Consider the following 18,927-nt stretch of genomic DNA (forward strand, 5'->3'; position numbering starts at 1 on the left):
TCGCCGTGAATCGTGTCAGAGGCACTCAATAAAAGGCGATTATGCAGTGTGTCGCTGTGCCTCTCTTTGTCTTCCTAACGACTGCCTTTTGACCTTCTCACCCTGCCTGCTGCCTGCCGGCGGGAGGGGAGGGAGCACGGACCAGCTGCCACCAGTCTTACTGCCCCTCTCGTTGGCAGAGGCCTCGGCTACAGCCCCTGCTCCTCCCAGCACGCTGGGCCCTCAGGGTGGAGCAAGCTGTTGAGCCACCAGTCTCCCTGCTGTCCCACCTGCCCTACACACATTTATACATACACACACACCGTCTCTCAGCATAGCCTGAGGCATCACTGTCTCCTCCTATGTCTCATCCATCTCCGCTCACTTCCAGTCTGTTAATTTCATGTTTTGTCACTTTTTTGGGGTTTAGTTTTAGTCCTGTTTTCTTTTAGTAGCAATTGTTGTTTTCCCTCCAAGCTGTTTTCGTCTGTTTACAGCGTTAACTGTCAGTTTTAAGTTACATTAGGTGGTGACATAAACTTGTAGCGCAGTTTATGGACTCTTCTACTGGTTTGAGGTTGTTTATAGGATCTTCTATTAATGTTGTTTGCTGTCTTGAGTATGTGTGTGCTGTCATCCAACATGAGGCTGTTGTGGGATTTAAGGGATAACGGTGCTAGTTATGAACACTGAAAAACAATGGCAACATTTTATAGTGAGGTTAAGTTAGGGAGTGTAAGCATTAACATTAGGTAGCCTATCATAGGCTAACAATGAACAGCATGTTTTAACAGTTTTTATTAACTAGGTTAACGTTAATATATTATAGTTTTTCATGTTTGTTCATACTATTTAAATTCTAAATTATGTGAATTGAAATTTTAAAAATGCATTAACATTAATAAACATTAATAAATGCTCTACAGTATAGTTCATTGTTAGTTTGTGCGCTTTTAAAAGTTTGAAGTTTCAAAGTTGTACATCAAAGATTATTGGAGTATGTTTTACCAGACAATACTATAAAAAATGAAATTTACTAGCATATTCTGAGTAGAATAGTTCATTTACTCACCATTCTCTCTTTCCTAAACGGTATGACTTTCTTTCTTCTGTGGAACACAAAAGAAGTATTTATGTATGATAACATGGATGGTGAACTCAAGTGTATTCAATAAAAGAAAAACTGTGATTAATTTCTCATTAAGCGTACATTAAAAATGATGGCTTCACAGTTAGTTTTAGCAATGTCCACCAATACTCTTGCAAACCAGCAGCACTCATGAGAGCATTCATCTGACACACACACACACAGAGAGAGAGAGAGAGAGAGGGTTCTTTCTGCTCTTTTCTTTCTGACATATCCATGATGGATGGCTTTCAAACACACACTTTATGAGCTGAGCATTCATCTGGATTCACAGCATCCACAACCAGATTTATCTGGGACATATATGAATGAGTGTGTGTGTGTGTGTGTGTGTGTGTGTGTGTGTGTGTGTGTGTGTGTGTGTGTGTGTGTGTGTGTGTGTGCACGCGCATGGGTGAACCGAATGTGAGTTAAAAAAAAAAAAAAAAAATTGGGTAGCGACAGAGAGGCAGTGAGGTGCGGAAAAATTGCATAGAGCTTTTTTAACGATTATTTGGTCTTTTTGACTGAAATCCCACGTATAGCCTGCATTCATTCGGATCTATTTATTTATTTATTTATTTATTTATTTATTTATTGAATTTGAAATGAAAAAAAAAAATAATAATAATAATAAATAAAAAATAAAAAATACAATTCCGAAGCTTTCCCTCCCGATGCATTCAAAATGTCCCACAGGTGAACGGCGAGCCTCAGGTGTCAATCAAAGCTTGTGGGCGGGGCTCCATCTGGCCAGAACAGTTCGTAATGAAGGGGTTCTGCAAGTTGACATAAGTTTGGGAGAGGACTGTCAGGACAGAGGTTTGGAATTTAGTTATTCTCTCTCTCCCTCTCCTTGTCCTCCTGTCTCTGTCTCTCTCTCCCTCCTCCCCACTTTTCAGAGCGATTAACGCCCGGAGGATAAAACAATAAATCCTGGCCGCGCCGAATGAACGCCATTCATCATATTCATTTTCCTGTCAATACAATTATGAAAAGCCTCTGGCCTTTCTCTCTTTCTCTGGAACTCAATTCTGCTCAGGGAAAACGCAATTAGTGTGAGAGTAGGAGAAGGCTATCTTCAACTCCCTCTCCTCGATTCATCCCTTTCTCCTTCCCTCTGCTCCTTCAACTTTTCCCGTTTCGTTATTCGAGCGGAGGCGAGAGGAGGTTGCGGTCCGCTCCGTTCGGAGTTGAAAAGTTGCCCTCTCCGTCCATCTGGTCCATGCGATCGGTAGCTGGAACGCAGACTGACACCTGCTGGTCAGCGTCTCTTTCGACTCTGAAGCGCAGACGTTATTGATTTATCATTATATGTGTTTATAAAGCAGTTTTCAGGCCGACTGCACATTGCTTGCGTGTGTATGTCTGTTCAAACAAGTGTGCAGGAGTCTTGTAGATGATACATGCTTTTATAGGCTAATACATACTGTAGCCCTATATACTGTACGTCGCTTGATGTATAGAGTTTGCGCGAGAGGAAAATAAATTTCCAGTACCGCGAGTATGTGTGTTATTCCAGCGCAATAATTTGTTTCAGTGTAATGCTTCTATTTGAGTTAGAGACGATGAAGTGGAATACTGTACTGTGAATATATCACGGTATTTTATGAACATGCTAAAATATCATTTACACTCTCTGAGCAGCACTGAGGAATAGATTAGCTGAAATAGAGAGAGGAGATTTTCGAATCCCATAATGCTTTTCAAAACAGTTTTTTTAATCTTTTCGCTATTATTGTTGTACGGAGAGAGCGGAAAATGGACATGGATGTGGGCAGGGGGAAGGAGTGTACAGGTGAATGGGAACAGGAGGGAGAGATGGAACCACTTTATGAACGCACGAGAGAGAAGAGGAGAGCAATAAGGTGAGTAACCAGCCCTGCGGCCCTATGCTGCCAGACTATTTAAAAGTTATTAACACACATCTTTAAAAGGTAGAGCAAGACAGAGAGGGAGAGAGAGAGGGAAAGGAAGAAACAATTCTGTTAGAAGAGGATCCGCATGGATGGATGGATGGATGGATGACTGAATGGACAAGAGCAGTGCGTTAGATGAAAGAGAGAGAGACATGCCAGGTGTGGGGCCAGTCGTCCTCTGTGGGTCTCCCCCCGTCCGCCCACCCCCCCTCCTGGTGCTAATTGATTCTGGCTGCTCTGAGCTGATTAGTGTGAGGACTCATGGGGTCTGAAGGCTTAAGCCAGCTGTCCCAGAGCAGTGTGTACCCTACCACCCACCTGCGGCACTGACGCCCCCTACTGGAGCGGCAGGGTACTATCGCATTACAGGGGAGGGGAGGGGCAGGGAGTGGACAGGAGATACAACGCGCTTAATGTAATTTTGATTGCTTTCAGATGCTGTATGCAGAGTAATTAGTTAATAGGTAATTAGTAATTATTGTGTACTTGGCAGATTAAGTGTTTGAAGCTGCGATGTGCTGATGTGATGGGTCTCGGTGGTGAAGCACCATATCTGCACATCCTGAAGTCTAAACAGACAGTACAGTTCGTGCGTTGTTCACTTTGCAAAATCTTCACTGACTTTTAAAGTGAACAAAGTTTTACGGGAATTGTTATAATTTTCAGGATGCAATTTGTTGAGGTCTGGTAGAAGTGTCTTTTGGATCAAGACAATAAGTGAACAAAAATATTGTTTAAACAAACCTTTTTTTTGTGATATACTTGTGAAATTTAAAGCACTAAATAATTACAATACTTATTTTTGTCGATATAGCCTACTGTGCAAGCGGAAAGCACTGGAGCAGCCTACTGTTGCTATGGTTACCGTCTAAGCAACGCGACTTCTGCTTTGAAGGACTTTTTAGCACGTTTAAACTAACTTGTGCGAAATGATGTTTAAATATGTGTGTGTGTGTGTGTGTGTGTGTGTGTGTGTATATACATATAATTTTAGAATTAATTTATGCTAAACAACTTATAGTAATAAAGCACTAATTGCAATATCAATAAAGATAAGCTTAGGCCTAAATATTTTAAGATGAATTTTCACATAACAAATTTGTTGCATTACCTCTTTACTGAAGCTGAATTCAGTGCCCACAATGAATATCTTCTGTGCATGTCACATAAAATAAATAAATGATACAGTTCCTGTGGGCCTTCTGGTGCACCCTGCTCTTCCCTTTCAGGATAATTAGTACTATTTATAATCTTTTTAGTCTAGGTCTATTAGATAAACAATTTAAGTTCTGAATCTTTTTTTTTTTTTTCTTGTCAGATATACGAGGTATGTTGGTAGATTTTGCAAAAACCCATTATTTGAAAAAAAAGGAACAAAGGAAAGGAAGATAAATTGTAATGAAGAGGTGAATAAGTGTAAATATTGTTGCATCAGATCTAAAGAAAGTTAAAATATGTGTTTCCATTCATATTTTCACCTCTTCCAGGTAACTGGCAACCTACCATAAATTTTCATCTTCAGCCGTTTGAAGTGTGGGTGTATACAGATTGAATATTTGTTAATGTTTGCCCGCTATGATTAAGAGACAAAGTTATGTGTCTGTGTACCTGTCTTTGTGTGTGCATAAGTATATGTGTGTGAGTGCTTATGTTTGTGTGTGTTTGGTAATTGGCTGTATATTAAAGATAGTTGTGATCCTGCCCTCTCTAACACAGCAATAAAGCTCACTTAGAGTGTTTTATTAAAAACAGCCAGCGAGAGGGGGAGATGGAGGGATGGGGTGGCAGAGACGTAACAACACAAAAATATTGGACTTTTTCCTGTATCATTTTTTGTCTTTAAAAAGTCCAAATGACCACTCAAATTGGGTAGTGCATCATTTTCTGTCATGCAGCTGAAAGCGTGGCAGACAGTTCTAATTCATCATTTTGGTGATTTAATAGCTGAGAAATATATTAAAATAATAAAATGTGGGCTGAAATGCCCTGGATTTGCAGTGATAAATAGCCCTCTCTGGCCTGATCGGATTAGTTGCACTAACAGATATATTGCGGTCAGGATTCACGCAGGCACGCACGATTGTTTTCCAATAAAAAGTTGCATATTAAATTCCAACACAGAAAAGGAGGGGAGAGTCCCCTTCTATCTACAAACCCTCCAGAAAAAGAGATAGAGGGGAAAACGAGAGAGATGAATGTAGAGAGGGAATAGGGGATTTTAAGTGTTACACCGATACCATCCAGAGATATATTGCCAGAGCTGAACCACCACAGCCGATAAGTAAGCTACTTAAACTTATTTATCTGGACATTTATAGCAAATTCTCACACATACATAATTCCTCATGCTCAGAGAGTCATATTAGCATGCTCACAAGCTCATAAACTTTCATTTAAACTCTCTCTCGCTCGCTCCCTCCCTCCTTCCGTATCCCCAAGGAAAACATTTGGAGTCTCATTGTCCTTCGACTCATCAGGAAGTGCTTGGTTGTAATTAATTAGCTCATTTGTTTATGCAAATGTCTGCAATTAAGTCATATTGTTTGTTAAAGAGATAATTTTCTAAATCAAAAAAAAAAGATGTCCTGTATCTGAGAGCAAATGATGTTCGTCTAATTAAGCACATTAGTCCAAATTTGTAATTAACAGCGCATAATTAGGTGGGAAGATATCCTGTTTATGCGTGACGTCATCAGGGGTTTAAATGCACAGAGCGAGAGTCTGACAGACAGATTGGCAGGTAGACTGAATTGCAAATTGCAAATTGAAAAAAAAAAACAGACAGCAAGGATAAAAACTGGTGAATATCAGACTGTGTCCAAGGGACAATGTGTGGGAGAAAAATACACAAATGTGATTCATAAAGTCAACAGTTTTTTTAATTTTTCCATCACCCTTTCGGGTTGAAAAAAAAAATCTGTTTTACATTTAATCTAATGTGTTCCATTGCAATCAACATATGTATTTGCTGTGATCGGCACCCAAAATATTTGTGTATTTATTATTGTGCGTGGGTGTGTATGTGTGAAACACGATGGAGGGATGGTGTTCGGGGTCAAAGCGGTTGAACATTAAAGGGTTAAATCTCTTTCATTATTACTCCCCAAATCGACCTGGGGGGATGCAAGGAGAACTGATTAAAAAGGAGGAATGAAAAAGCTAAAGAGAGATGAAGACTGAGGGCAGAGAAAGAGAGAGATCTCAAAACAGTCCGATATAAATCATAACAATCATAACCTCAGGGCACGTCATGACTCATGATAAAGAAGAGAAGGAAAGAGACAGAGAGAAAGAAAGAATTGTGAGGGACACTATACAACCACAAATACAACCACAATCTACAGCCACAGGAATTGTTGTGATGTTTATTTGTTAAAATGTGAGGGCTTGTATATTATGATTATTGTTAAGGTTGTATACAGTACATATGAATTGTGAAGGCTTAAATGTGTGGACGTAATAATTTTTTTTTTTTTTTTTTTTTTTTGGAAATACAATGCATGACTAGAGCATTCAAGAAGGATTCAAAAGAAAAGTAGCCTGTGTGACTCATGTAACTCTTTAGAAATCATACTTTGTGTGAGAAACAGATCTCAATTTAAGTTATTTACTAAAAATCTTTAAGAATTCATTAGATTTTTTTTTTTTTTTTCAAATTCATATTCAAATCAATCACTTTAACAATTAGGTTGTTTAAATTTTTAAAACCATATTATCCTGAAGAAACCTTTCATGAGAGTTTAGGGTTTTTTATTCCCAGACTAGTTTTTGTTTGTTTGTTTGTTTGTTGTTGTTGTTTTAAAATCTGCAACTGTCAAAAATGTATTCAATGCCACCTCTTAACTTCTTAAAATTTTTATTAAATTTAACTTTCTTTTTTTTTTTTGTGATCATATATCAACATCCAACTACTCAGACTGTCAAAGCACTCTCAACAGGTATTTGATATCCTTCTTAAAATGTTTATGAAATTTAACTTGCAAATTGCAAGCAAACACTTGTACAATAATAAAGGTTCCAAAAAGAGTTTTTGCAGCAATTATATAAGAACCTTTTTGGGTTCCCCAAAGAACAGTTCCTAAAACAGCCATTTATATATATATATATATATATATATATATATATATATATATATATATATATATATATATATATATATATATATATATATATATAATGTGAAGGACTTTTTAATAATCTGACGATTTTTTTCCACTATAAAGAACTTTATGCAATGGAAGTTTCTACGGATGTTAAAAGTTCTTAATGAAACCAAAGATCCCAATAAAGAACCTTTATTTTTCAGAGTGTAAGTGTGGACAACTCTGTTCAGTTGAGTATACTTCTCTCCTCTTCTCCACTAAGCAGGAGAATGACAGAAATATTACATTTATGATCCATATTGTTTGAGATATTGTAGGAAAAACCCATGACTATCCCTTGTCTCTGTAATGCAGTACCTAACCTTATATAGATTTTTTTTTCTTTTTTTTCTAAAGAGTGTTCCTTTGAGTCTTACCCTTTCATTGAATCGTTTTAGATTCCTTTCACAAACACAGACTGAATGGTCTGTTAATGAATCAAATTCATTCAGTTCAAGTTTAACTCACTCACTCATTGATTCATTGCAGCAGTCTTTCCTCTCACTGGAGAGGAACATTATCAGTGACTTAAATTTTAGTTTGTTCCTCGCACACATCTCTGCTATGGCTTCAGAAGACATATATTTAATCATGGTTTTAAGATGTATGCTGTGTATTTTTTATTTTTGCTAGGCTGATGTACATGTAGGCCTATGTTTTCTGTATGTACGCTATGCACACATAAAAGTAAGCATTGTGTGTTTTTATGCATCAAGGGGGATACATCTAAGAGGGGGCTGAAATGAGTAGTCTATCTCTTTTGGGAAGGAAAGTGCCTCTGAAGAGATTTTCGCCAGACCAGCCCGTGTCTCAAACAAGCCACAAATGAACAAATAACACACAAGAATGTTGCATTGTGCGTTAGAAGAAAAGTAAGTACCACAATGAGAGGGGAGCAGCAGAGTAACACAGTGTTTTACTGAGGATGAGGGGACATATAGTGGAAAAGCAGAAGATACTGAAAGCATCAATAGAGAGCGACCGAAACGGCTATCATTTGTTCTAATGCAGCTCGAGACTGACTAACCGTCCAGAGAGTTTTACACCGCTTCTCCATTATGGGTGACCAGGGGGAGGGCGAAAGACAATGCCATCTCTTTTGTAATTGGTTTTTAGTTTTAATTTCTTTGTGTTTAACACAAATAGGATGGTTCTATTAATGTTAAGTAGGCTTGTGTAATAAGTTTCTATGACCTGCAGGAATTCCTAATCATTAATTCAAGCAAAAGCCTAATGACCTTCTAATCTGTAGCACTTATGAAGAACATTAGTCTCTCTCTCTCTCTCTCTCTCTCTCTCTCTTTCACTCGCTCTCTCGTCCCACCTCTCTCTCTCTCCCTCTCTCTTGCTAAGAAAGGCTAATTAAAATAGCCATTTGGCAGCCTAGCGTCCTAATTGCTATTCCCATCATTGCTGGTCGATTGGGAGGAGATAGAGAGATAGAGGAAGGGGAGAGAGTGAGGAAAAGAAAAGATGAGCGAGAATAAGATTGATAATGAGATAAAGAGTCATTAGAAGCATACATTAGCGAATACAGCCCAGGCCTAATGTCCCCTCAATCAGTTAGAGCTCTCTCATCCTTGCTTGTCTTCTTTTTATCATTCTGTCCCTGCATGTGCTTCCAGCCATCTCCTGTCTCATATCTGGAGAAAAGGATGTCCTCCTCTGGCTGGTAAAGCGAAAGTGCTGTGACATGCAGCATTTTTGTCAGGTTTGTGATCATCTTACTTTTAGATCATTTTTGCTTTAATGAAACCATGGCATTTTGATGTATGGTTTAGAAAAAGCAGCAGACGGATGTTAAAGAATATAATCTGATTTTGGATTGCAGAACTGATTCCAAGCAATACTTTGAATATATCCATCGCGCCATCTGCTGGTGATCTGCAGCATTATAAACGCGTGTTAAAATGAAACCTGCTGTTTTGGACTCTGATAAGAGCGTTTATTTTGAGCATTTGTTATGCATTACATTGTTAATTAACCAAGTTTTACACAACGGAAATGTGGATGCTTACAATCAAATTGTTTCATCGCTGGAGATACAAATGATTAGATGTTCTGTAAGCTTTCAACACAGCTTTGAACCTGCATGTCACTTCCTGAACAGGCTGTGTAGTTTATGCAACTTGGCTTAAACCATTCACATCTTGCTAAGAGTTACATTGTACCAGAATACCGACCAGCAGCTGTTTGTCACTGGTGACTCACTCTTTTCCCCTCTCTCTCTTTTTGCAAATGCACTTAAGTGCATTGTGTGCAGAAAAGGGGATTACATCAAAGATTCCAGGAAGGGATCTGCACCTAATCACCAACATACAGTTTAGTTTGCAGGGAATTGGAAGAACTCAAGACATGGGAGGAGAGAATTAAAGGCAAAAAAAAAAGAAAGAAAGAAAGAAAGAAAAAGAAAGAAAGAAAGAAAGAAAGAAAGAAAGAAAGAAAAAGAAAGAAAGGAGGAAATAGGGGCAATTATTTTATACGAAGAGTTTTTATTTTAATTTAATCTTTAGTAATTTTGTTATGTGCTTTAATCTTTTTTACATTTCTATACAGCTTTAATTACTTATTATTATTATTATTATTATTTTAGTTTTAGTCATTTTTGTACTTATTTATTTCAGTTAGTTGCCAAGGCGACATTTCTAAGCTTTTCATTTAATATTTATAATGGATTTTATTTCAGCTTTAGTTCAGTTACCAAAAACTATTTTAATACTTTTAGTTAACAATAACACTAGGGGAAGGATATTGAAGAAAAATAAAAGAAAATTTGAGAAAAATATAATAAAGAAGATTTAAGTATATAGGTCTCTGGATTCCTTGCCTTTTCACTAAATTCTTTTGCTTGCTCTTAGTTTTGGAATGGGAATATTATTGCTCTCTTTCAGAGCATTAATGGTCTCTTTCAGCCTCTTACTGCCTTCCTTTACAGATTTTTTGTTGTCATCTCTCACTGCCTTGTTTGCCTCTCTTTTCTATCTTTGTATCCATATTGTGTAGCCACCTTCCAGAGTCAGCAGAAGTATAAGGGGAACCAATGCAGCTACATCTAGACAGTAGTAGGAGTACACGGACATGTTGTAGGCCTTAGTGCGTAGATGGGGATGCACCTTTATTGCGCAGGACAAACTCAATCCAGTACACGTGCTGACCCTCTCGCCTGAAGACGTACAATGTTATCTAGCTGGTTGAATAGCAAAGGGAGTCCCAGAACTGGCACCCCATGATAGATGGCTTCATATAGACCATTCGTGCCCCAATGAGCCATGAAAGCACGGGTCTTTGGATAGCCCAGCAAGTCATTCTGAGGTATCCATTTAAGCAGTAGGGTGTTATTGCCCAACGATGAAGGTCTCTCTCCAATAAACCTCCACACCACCTTCTGCGGCATGCGAGCGAAAGCTGTGGCAATGGCGTCCATGACCTCTCGGGGCAATCCTGCAATCAGTGTTCCCAGAGACATCACGACCACACCATGGTCATGAGCTCTGCATAAACTCCTCCAGCTTGTCAGGGAGAGGCTTGGCTGGACGACACTGGAAGCTGCCAATGTAGACGAGGTTTGGCATGGAGGGTCGTGGAAACTTGAACACAAAGTCTACATGGACAAGCCGCAGCTCCGCCGAACGTTGCATGGCTAGAAGGTCAGCACCAGGAGGGAAGTAGTTGAGCAACAAGCTGGAATACATGGGAATTACCAGCCAGTGCTCTTGAATGCGGTTCAACCTATAATGTAGAAGTTTCTGGGTTCTTTCTAACAAACCCATTCGGTCCGTCAGGCCTGAGCCAGGCACAGGCACGTAGGATATGGGAGAAGGTGCGATGGAGAAGTGGCCTTCTCCGAAACTCATCCAACGGACATTATAGACCATTGGAAGTTGGAGGTGATGTGCCAGAATGACCCCACCAGGCATGGCAGGGTCAGTGAGCATCAAGTCATAGTTTGCCATTTTTATTTGTGTCATCAGATCTTTGTTCTCCAGCATGGTGGTAAGCATGGCACAGTTTGCAGTGTGAGCAACCTGATACCAATAAATTCTGACATCTGGACCAGCACTCCCATCATTGGGCCCTTCCTGCGGGCCTCAAGAATCTTTTGTACTGCGTTCTCGAACAGGTCCAGGCCTATGTATTTCTTTTAAGCTTCACTGTAATTAAGGTGTAAGGTGAATTCTCCTGAATGAACCAGCTGTCCGTCAGGCGAATCAGCTCGTGTCCATGAGAGTGCAGCTTCTTCACCAGCACCTACAGAGCAGTAATACAGTGTACTTCGGTTTTAAGCAAGCTGAATTGATTTTCTGTTCGGCAAGCATGTTTATTTAATATTTTTAAACAGTAAATTTCATTGTTTTATCTCTGGCACATGGAAGCCAGTTTCCCCCCAACATTTTTCAAATGTGACTTTACATGTCACAATAGTGACTTCAAATTGTGTAGTTGATTGTGACTTTCATTTTTATTATTGCAACTTTATTTTTTTATTTATCTTAAAGGAATAGTTCAAAATTGATAGCATGAGGGTGAGTAAAGTTTCAACAAACTTTTTTTGGGTGAACTGTTCCTTTGAATTACCTTTTTGTTTTTACTTTGCGGTGAAAACAGGCTTCCACACCAGCAACAGTGAACTTTGCTGAAATAATGGAATCTTTTTCAAAACCGACTGTTCCTGCATATTCAAATCAGTACCTCCATGTTCATCCAGTGAGTGCCATCAACAGGGAAAACCAGGATCTTTGTCCATTATAACCACAGGGAAAAGAGAGAAGGAGGTATATCCAAAGGAAAATGTGGGAAATGTATCCACACATTCCTCTTTTTTTTTCTCCATCTCAGAATAACAAAAATAATCAGCAATTCCTTTCCAGTGCAAGAAACTTTTATATAACATTTTAAATGGACTAAAATGTTCTCTTATGTATAAATAAATATATATTGTATAAATTTAAACTATGCAAGTTAAATGTCACTGTAGAAATAATTTGTTTAGGTCACACCTCAGTTGAGTCTTCTAGTTTCAGTCCCACAAAAATGTTGCTACATAAAAGAAAAAGCTTTCACACAGTCTCTGAAGGGAGAGAGATTAGCTTCCCATAATTCCTCTTTTATTTTGTTGTGAAATATTGCTTAGCCCAAGTTTTTCTCGTCCAGCATGATATTCAAAATTAACTGTGCTGTGTTAACAAATGTTGAATTGCAAACACAAATGCATTCACATTTTAAAGTCAGCCATTTATATACTACATCTCCACTCACAGTTAAATGCTTTAGTTTCCAGAAATCTCATTTTATTACCGTTTTTGAAGCACATTGCATGTATTTACTCCTGTAACAGTTTTCTTCAGATATGAGTTGTGCTCACTTCTATTACTATTTATTCACAAACAAGATCACTTTAAAATATGTAATCAAGAATCAACAGGGAATAAACAATATAAAGATGCAGGTACTTTCTAAATGCACCCAAGCCATTCACACAAAATCATAATTATACAGGTTAGGCATTACACTATAGATCAATTAGTCTAGTCTATATATATGGTTTTGTATATATTTATGTCTATCGTCATTATTTAAATGAGATGCAAGTAGCAGTCCTTCTATTTAACATCTTTTGTGACATATGAAATTGGTGCCATCTGGACTGCAGGAGCAACTGGTGCCGCACCAATCACTCCAACCGACTGCTGTGTAGAGACAACTTGTGTGGTGGTTGCCATTGGAATGGACTGAATCACTGGATATGTGGTCAGTACAGTGACAGTTTGCTTGCGTGCTTTGATTTCTCTACTCATCTGACACCATGAACACCAGATACAACAGCAAGATACCATGATGTCCTCACAGATACTGCCCTGTTGCAACACATACAAACAATGATTTTTTTTGTAGCCCTCTTTGATTTTGTCTTTCATTGGTAGAGGGAAAGGAAAAACTCACCCCAATATCGTATTTGTGGCGAACTGCCACCCTCATTCCTAGAGTCACAGGCGGCACACATACTGGAACCCCAAAAGCCGCCATGATACCTGGGCCGAATATGTCCAGCAGAGGCAGACAGGTGCTCTCCCCAAAATCCCCAGTGGTGGTGCAGGTAAAGCAAGGAAAGCACCAGAACCCATAGCAGCCTGAGGACCAAAAAATGCTTTAACACTATTTCAAGGACCAATTCTCACTATTAACTAGTTGCTTATTAGCATGCATATTTCAAGCACATTAGAACTTATAAAGCACATAATAATGCCTTATTCTACATAAACATATTTAAACATAGCCCATACCCAAACTTAACTACTACCTTACTAACTGTTAATAAGCAACAAATTAGGAGTTTGTTCAGGGAAAATCTTAGTTAATAGTAAATGTGTGTTCCCTAATCGAAAATTTTACCAAAACTACACATAATGTGAAATTATAATTTTTAATTAACTGTAAAAATGGACCTGTATTATTTATTGTAAGGCATTTATGCATACTTACAAGAATTCATGTCCTGGCAACAGTCACATATTCCTGAATTCCACCCGCTCTTTTGAGGTGTCTGCACAATCACAGTCGTCATTGTGATTCGACTTTTCTGATATGGAAGGATGACAAAGAAAGGAAAGTTTCTCACTGATCCTAGTGATATATTTATTTTAAAATACCATCTTAATTTGAATTTAGATGTTTATATATCTCATTATGTGCAATTTGAGACTCAAATCAAATTGACGAGTTTTCCTAGGAAAGTTTAAATTTGAAAGAATTTTGTTATATTTTGTATAATCTAATGAGTTACAGACAGTCTATTGAATTTAGGTTTAGTAATTCAAGAAAATGTAAGTGGTTATTATTCTTTTAATTTAAGTCATGCTATTTTTTTCATACAGTAATGCCTGTTGGGAACTATTGGAAACTATTTTGTATGTGTTGGTATGCATTCACGTCACCTTTTACCATAAATGTTTGTTCAAATGACCCAGTTTGGCAAGTTGTGTGTGTGTGTGTGTGTGCGTATGTGTGTACGTGTGTGTGTATGTGTGTGTGTGTGTGTGTGTGTTCATCCTCTGAAGCAAACACAGTATCTACTGTAAGAAATGTCAAATTCAATCCAAAAATTTTTGTTAGCAACATTTTTCCACTAGCTGACCAAATTATTTTACTTTCAGTTCAAAACCAATTATATAGCTTTTCTCTGCTGGATCTGCCAATAATGCCTAAACCGGTTCCTCTGGGTTTTGTTTGGTTTTTCTTTACAGCTTATGAGGACAGTGAATGTACATGAATGTAGAACAATGATCATAAACACATCAAAACTGGCAATTGCAAAAAACTGGCAAGGTTTCAGTTTCATTTATTTTAAAATGTACCACTTATAATCTTCCCAATTATAGTTGTGATCAGAGTTTAATCACTTAATCTTTCATTCAAAGATGATTTCATTAAAGATTTTTTTTTTTTAATTCAAAAGAATATGGAATTCAAACACAATTATAAAGAGAACTTGTATTTTAATCTTACAAAACAAAACAAACAAAAAAGAGACAACTATACATTCATAAATATTCCATTTTGTGTAGCCTGCAGCTCTGTGTACATTCTGAAAACAAAATAAGACTATATCTTTCACACTCATCATAGAGACAGATTATTTACTCTGCTGTGACAAATATATGATTATCAGTTTACACAAATGGAATTAATATAGCATTTAGCATCCAAGTAGTAGACAAACATTTCAAAAGACATTTTGACAAGTCACCTCATCACATTTTAAAAAGACACAGAGTGTAACTATACATTTGTTTTAATTGTTGGGAAGGGAGAGAAAATATAAGAAATGGCTTACTTACTCTTTCTAGCACTCCTTTTAAATGTCATGTCATAAGAAAGCAAAAGTGAGCGTATTTATACATGTGAGTTTTCAAAGAAAACAAAGCAAGGTATGATTAATTAGCCACACACACACAAATGCACAAAAGCCACACACGCACACGCGCACACACACACACACACACACACAAAAAATGCAGCTAAACCTGAAGTCATGTCTAAAGAAGTGAGGTCTGAGTAGAGAAAAAGGTCTGTCTGATTTAACATGAATGGATGTGATGGAATCTCTCCACTTCTTTCTCATTGAATTCTACAAAAGAGACAGAAAATCACACTGTTCCACATGTACCCTCATATACTTCAATGACAAATGATATTCAATGATAGTGCCCAAAGCATAACAATATAAGAACAATAAATATTTTTTTAATTAAAAACACGACCATTGTATGTAAACTGTGAAGAGAGTTTAGCTTCTATTTGGCAAAATAATTTTACTGTAAAACAATTCTTAGTCCAAAGTTTCCCTGTCCACCATGATGTGTGAAATATATGTGCTATAATGTTATTAACTGTTGAATTGCAAACACAAACACATTTAAATTGTGAAGTCATTTGTCTATATATTACATACAACCACTTCGGTTACAATTAAATACTTTTTGACAAATCTCATCCTATTTCCATTTTTGAAGCACACTGATACTGTATATGTGTGAGCCACATATAACTGTATTTATTCCTATAAACAGTTCATCGGTTTTCTTCAAAGTTGTGCTCATGTCTGCTACATGTAAGACTCAAAGTTATTAACAGACAAAATCACTTTAAAATACTTCATCAAGGATCATCAGTGTTGAAGAAAAGAAGACTTCTGTAACAATTTACTCATTAAAAAAAAATAAAAAATTGAATAAGTCTGATTCCCTAAATCGGACAAGAGAAAAAGAAATACAAAAAAATAAAAACTATATAAAACATATTTTCCAAATGCACCCAATTCATTCCATTCACACAAAATCATTGATTAAACAGGTTAGCTATTACACTATGGATCACTTATGACATTATTAATGTGAGATGCATGTGGCAGACCTAAGGGGAACTTCTACATAGGAGCTGGCATGACACCAGTCTTAATTGGTGCCGTCTGGACTGCAGGAACAGCTCCTACCGGTGCGGCGCCGATCACTCTCGGCTGCTGCATAGCGAAAACTTGTGGGTTGACTGCCATTGGAACTGGTTGCATCATAGGATTTCTTTGCACTATTCGGATAACTTTTTTGCGTGCTTTGATTTCTCTACTCATCTGACACCAAGAACACCAGATACAACAGCAAGTCACCATGATGTCCTCACAAAGACTGCCCTGTTGCAACACATACAAACAAATTATTGTTTTGTAGCCCTCTTTCTTGAATCAGTAGAGGGACAGGAAAAACTCACCCCAATATGATACTTGTAGCGAACTGCCACCCTCATTGCCAGACCCACAGGCGGAACACATACACCAATTCCAAATGCGGCCATGAGAGCTGGGCCGAGTATGTCCAATAGAGGAAGACAGGTGCTCTCTCCAAAATCTCCTGTGGTGGAGCAGGTAAAGCAAGGAAAGCACCAGTATGCATAGCAGCCTGAGAACCAAAAATGCACATAATGTGATTTCTAATGAACAAAATTGATCTGTAATATTTATTATAAGGCCTTTAAACATACTTACAAGAATTCAAGTCCTGGCAACAGTCACATATTCCTGAATTCCAAGCTTCCATTCCAGCCTTGCCGAGAGGCTGCTGCACAACTACAGTCGTCATAATGACTTGATCTTACTGATATGGAAAGATGACAAGAATGTTAAGGTTTCTGATCCTAGTGATATAAGTTATTATAAACTACTCTCTGATTAAAATACTCAAACCTAAGTAAATGGTTATTGAAAAGTGGCACTGTACTGTAAACTGAACTTCACTTGCACTGATGATCACACTTTAAAAAACAAACAAACAAGATAACTTATTACAAGCACTTTTGGGGGAAGACCCAACTAAAATGATTGAGTTTACTTAAGAAAGCAAATAATTTTGTTACATTTTGTATAATCTAATGAACTATGGACAGTCTATTGAATTGAGTTTAGTAATGCAAGAAATTCTAGTTTCATGCAAATTCAAAATTCACCTTTTGCAACATTGCTTAGAATGAAACTGCTCTAAACAGTTCAAACAACCCTGTTTGGCAAGTTCAATGTTGGGCAACATCTGAGGAAATACTGTTGATGCATGTTTTATGAAGGCTGAAAGTAATTCAGCTTTGGAAACTAAAGTCAACATCCAGAAATCTTTGTTAGCAACGTGTTTAAAACAGTTTCCACTAGCTGACCCAAATATTTTATGCACACCTTAAGTTTTTCATAGTTCAAAGATACTCTGTACAACTACAAAGACACCTATAAATCAGGTACTCTGCTTTTTTAATTGTGAGGACAGTGAATGTATATGAATGCACAGCAAAGATAATAACCACAAAATAAATAACTGTAATATATTTATCTATTGTTAATTATTAATGAATTACTTTCTATCAATTATTTATTGTAGTGATCAGAATAATGTTTAATTATTTGATTTTTTTTTTTTTTTTTTTTTTTTTTTTTTTTTTTTTTAAGAATGTAAAATCCAGCATGGCAAAATGCTACAGAATTACAAAGAAAATGTTATTGTAATCCTACAAACAAAAAAGATACAATTATTTATTTATAATTATTCCATATTTTATGCAAACTATGTCTCTGTGTACTTTCCTAAAATAAAACAATTTCTTGCATATCCATTGTACTTACAGATGATTTACAGATGAGTCTATTGTGACTAATATATGGTTTTCACATTTCACCCAAAATTCATGTTCAGGGTGCATACAATCATATCAATAGTGTGAAATGATTTTGCGTTCAGATTTGCAAAGTAATTTACAAAAAGAACATTGACTAATTACTAGTGTACACAAATATAATAAACAGAGTATTTAGCATCCGAGTAGTAGACAAACATTTCAAAAGAGGAAACTTTTAAATTCAAAAAAAAAAAAAAAAAAAATTCTAAAAGTTCTCACCTGTTTTTCCAACCCTTGTCAAATTTCTAAAAGACAGAGTGTAAATTATACATTTAGTTTAACTGCTGAAAAAAAGAGAGGAAAAAATAAGAAATGGCTTACCTACTCTTTCTAGTGCAGCTGATCCTTTTTCTGTAAAAAGAAAGTAAAAATGGACGTATTTATATATGCATTTCTTTACTGAAAAAAAAAAACCCCTGAAGCATCAAAAATATGCAGCTAAACCTGAAAACATGTACAGTAACATGAGTAAAGGGAAAAAGTGGTTGTGTTGTCTGTGATGGAAATCTCTCCTCCCCTCGCTCTTTGCATTCTTATAAGAGAGAAAATCAACAGTTCATGATACAGAGGTAAAATGAAGGTGAATGTGGAACAATGACAAATAATATTAAAAGATAGGGCCTCATGAGTATTAAAAAATGGAATGAGTTGGAAATTGCTATTGCAGAGCATCCTAAACAACAGATAAACTGCTCAAAAATGAATCTTAAAGGAATAATTGAATCCAAAATTGAAAATTTTACTCACCCTCAGGCCATCCAACTTGTAGGCAACTTTCACCCACTGTTAACTTCTGACAACATTGTTGATGTTGAAGAATTTGTCCATTATGGTCATATTCAATTCAGCTAAAATGCAGCTATAAAGCAGTTCATTATTCATTATTCAGCAGCTTAATTCAATTCAAGTTTCTTGTCATCTGATAGTGTCAGTGCCATAAAATCGATAATATGAATAATATTATTAATAATACTAATATCTAGGTGACAGTGGCACCTAGGGAACCCAAACTCCATCAGGTAACAGAAATGGAGGAAAGAAAACCTTGGGAGAA

At 36.9% G+C, this 18,927-nt stretch overlaps 2 protein-coding genes and 1 pseudogene across 4 annotated transcripts; all 3 read right to left on the reverse strand.

Moving 5' to 3' along the window:
• Positions 1-10,000: 10,000 nt before the first annotated feature.
• Positions 10,001-11,977, reverse strand: LOC109072514 (annotated as a pseudogene).
• A 259-nt stretch (positions 11,978-12,236) lies between these two features.
• Positions 12,237-15,251, reverse strand: ponzr10 (plac8 onzin related protein 10). The gene is made up of 4 exons (XM_042764981.1): positions 15,002-15,251; positions 13,647-13,743; positions 13,107-13,294; positions 12,237-13,021 (listed from the first exon to the last, which is right to left on the reverse strand). Exons 2-4 carry the CDS (start codon positions 13,726-13,728, stop codon positions 12,767-12,769), a joined length of 525 nt encoding a protein of 174 aa, XP_042620915.1. The 5' UTR covers positions 13,729-13,743; positions 15,002-15,251; the 3' UTR covers positions 12,237-12,766.
• Positions 15,252-15,695: 444 nt separating this feature from the next.
• Positions 15,696-18,308, reverse strand: LOC109072495 (cornifelin homolog B-like). 3 transcript variants are annotated; one of them, XM_019088735.2, is made up of 5 exons: positions 18,195-18,308; positions 18,093-18,118; positions 16,702-16,810; positions 16,428-16,615; positions 15,696-16,350 (listed from the first exon to the last, which is right to left on the reverse strand). In XM_019088735.2, the coding sequence occupies exons 3-5, from the start codon at positions 16,793-16,795 to the stop codon at positions 16,090-16,092; spliced, it is 543 nt and encodes a 180-aa protein (XP_018944280.1). In that variant the 5' UTR covers positions 16,796-16,810; positions 18,093-18,118; positions 18,195-18,308; the 3' UTR covers positions 15,696-16,089. The 3 variants fall into 3 exon arrangements, with proteins under 3 accessions (XP_018944280.1, XP_018944279.1, XP_042620914.1); XM_019088734.2 differs by having other exon boundaries at positions 18,199-18,244; XM_042764980.1 differs by lacking the exon at positions 18,195-18,308 and adding an exon at positions 16,900-16,967.
• Between the last annotated feature and the right edge of the window lie 619 nt (positions 18,309-18,927).

This window comes from Cyprinus carpio, chromosome A10, assembly GCF_018340385.1.
Source record: "Cyprinus carpio isolate SPL01 chromosome A10, ASM1834038v1, whole genome shotgun sequence".
Taxonomy (NCBI): Eukaryota; Metazoa; Chordata; class Actinopteri; order Cypriniformes; family Cyprinidae; genus Cyprinus; species Cyprinus carpio.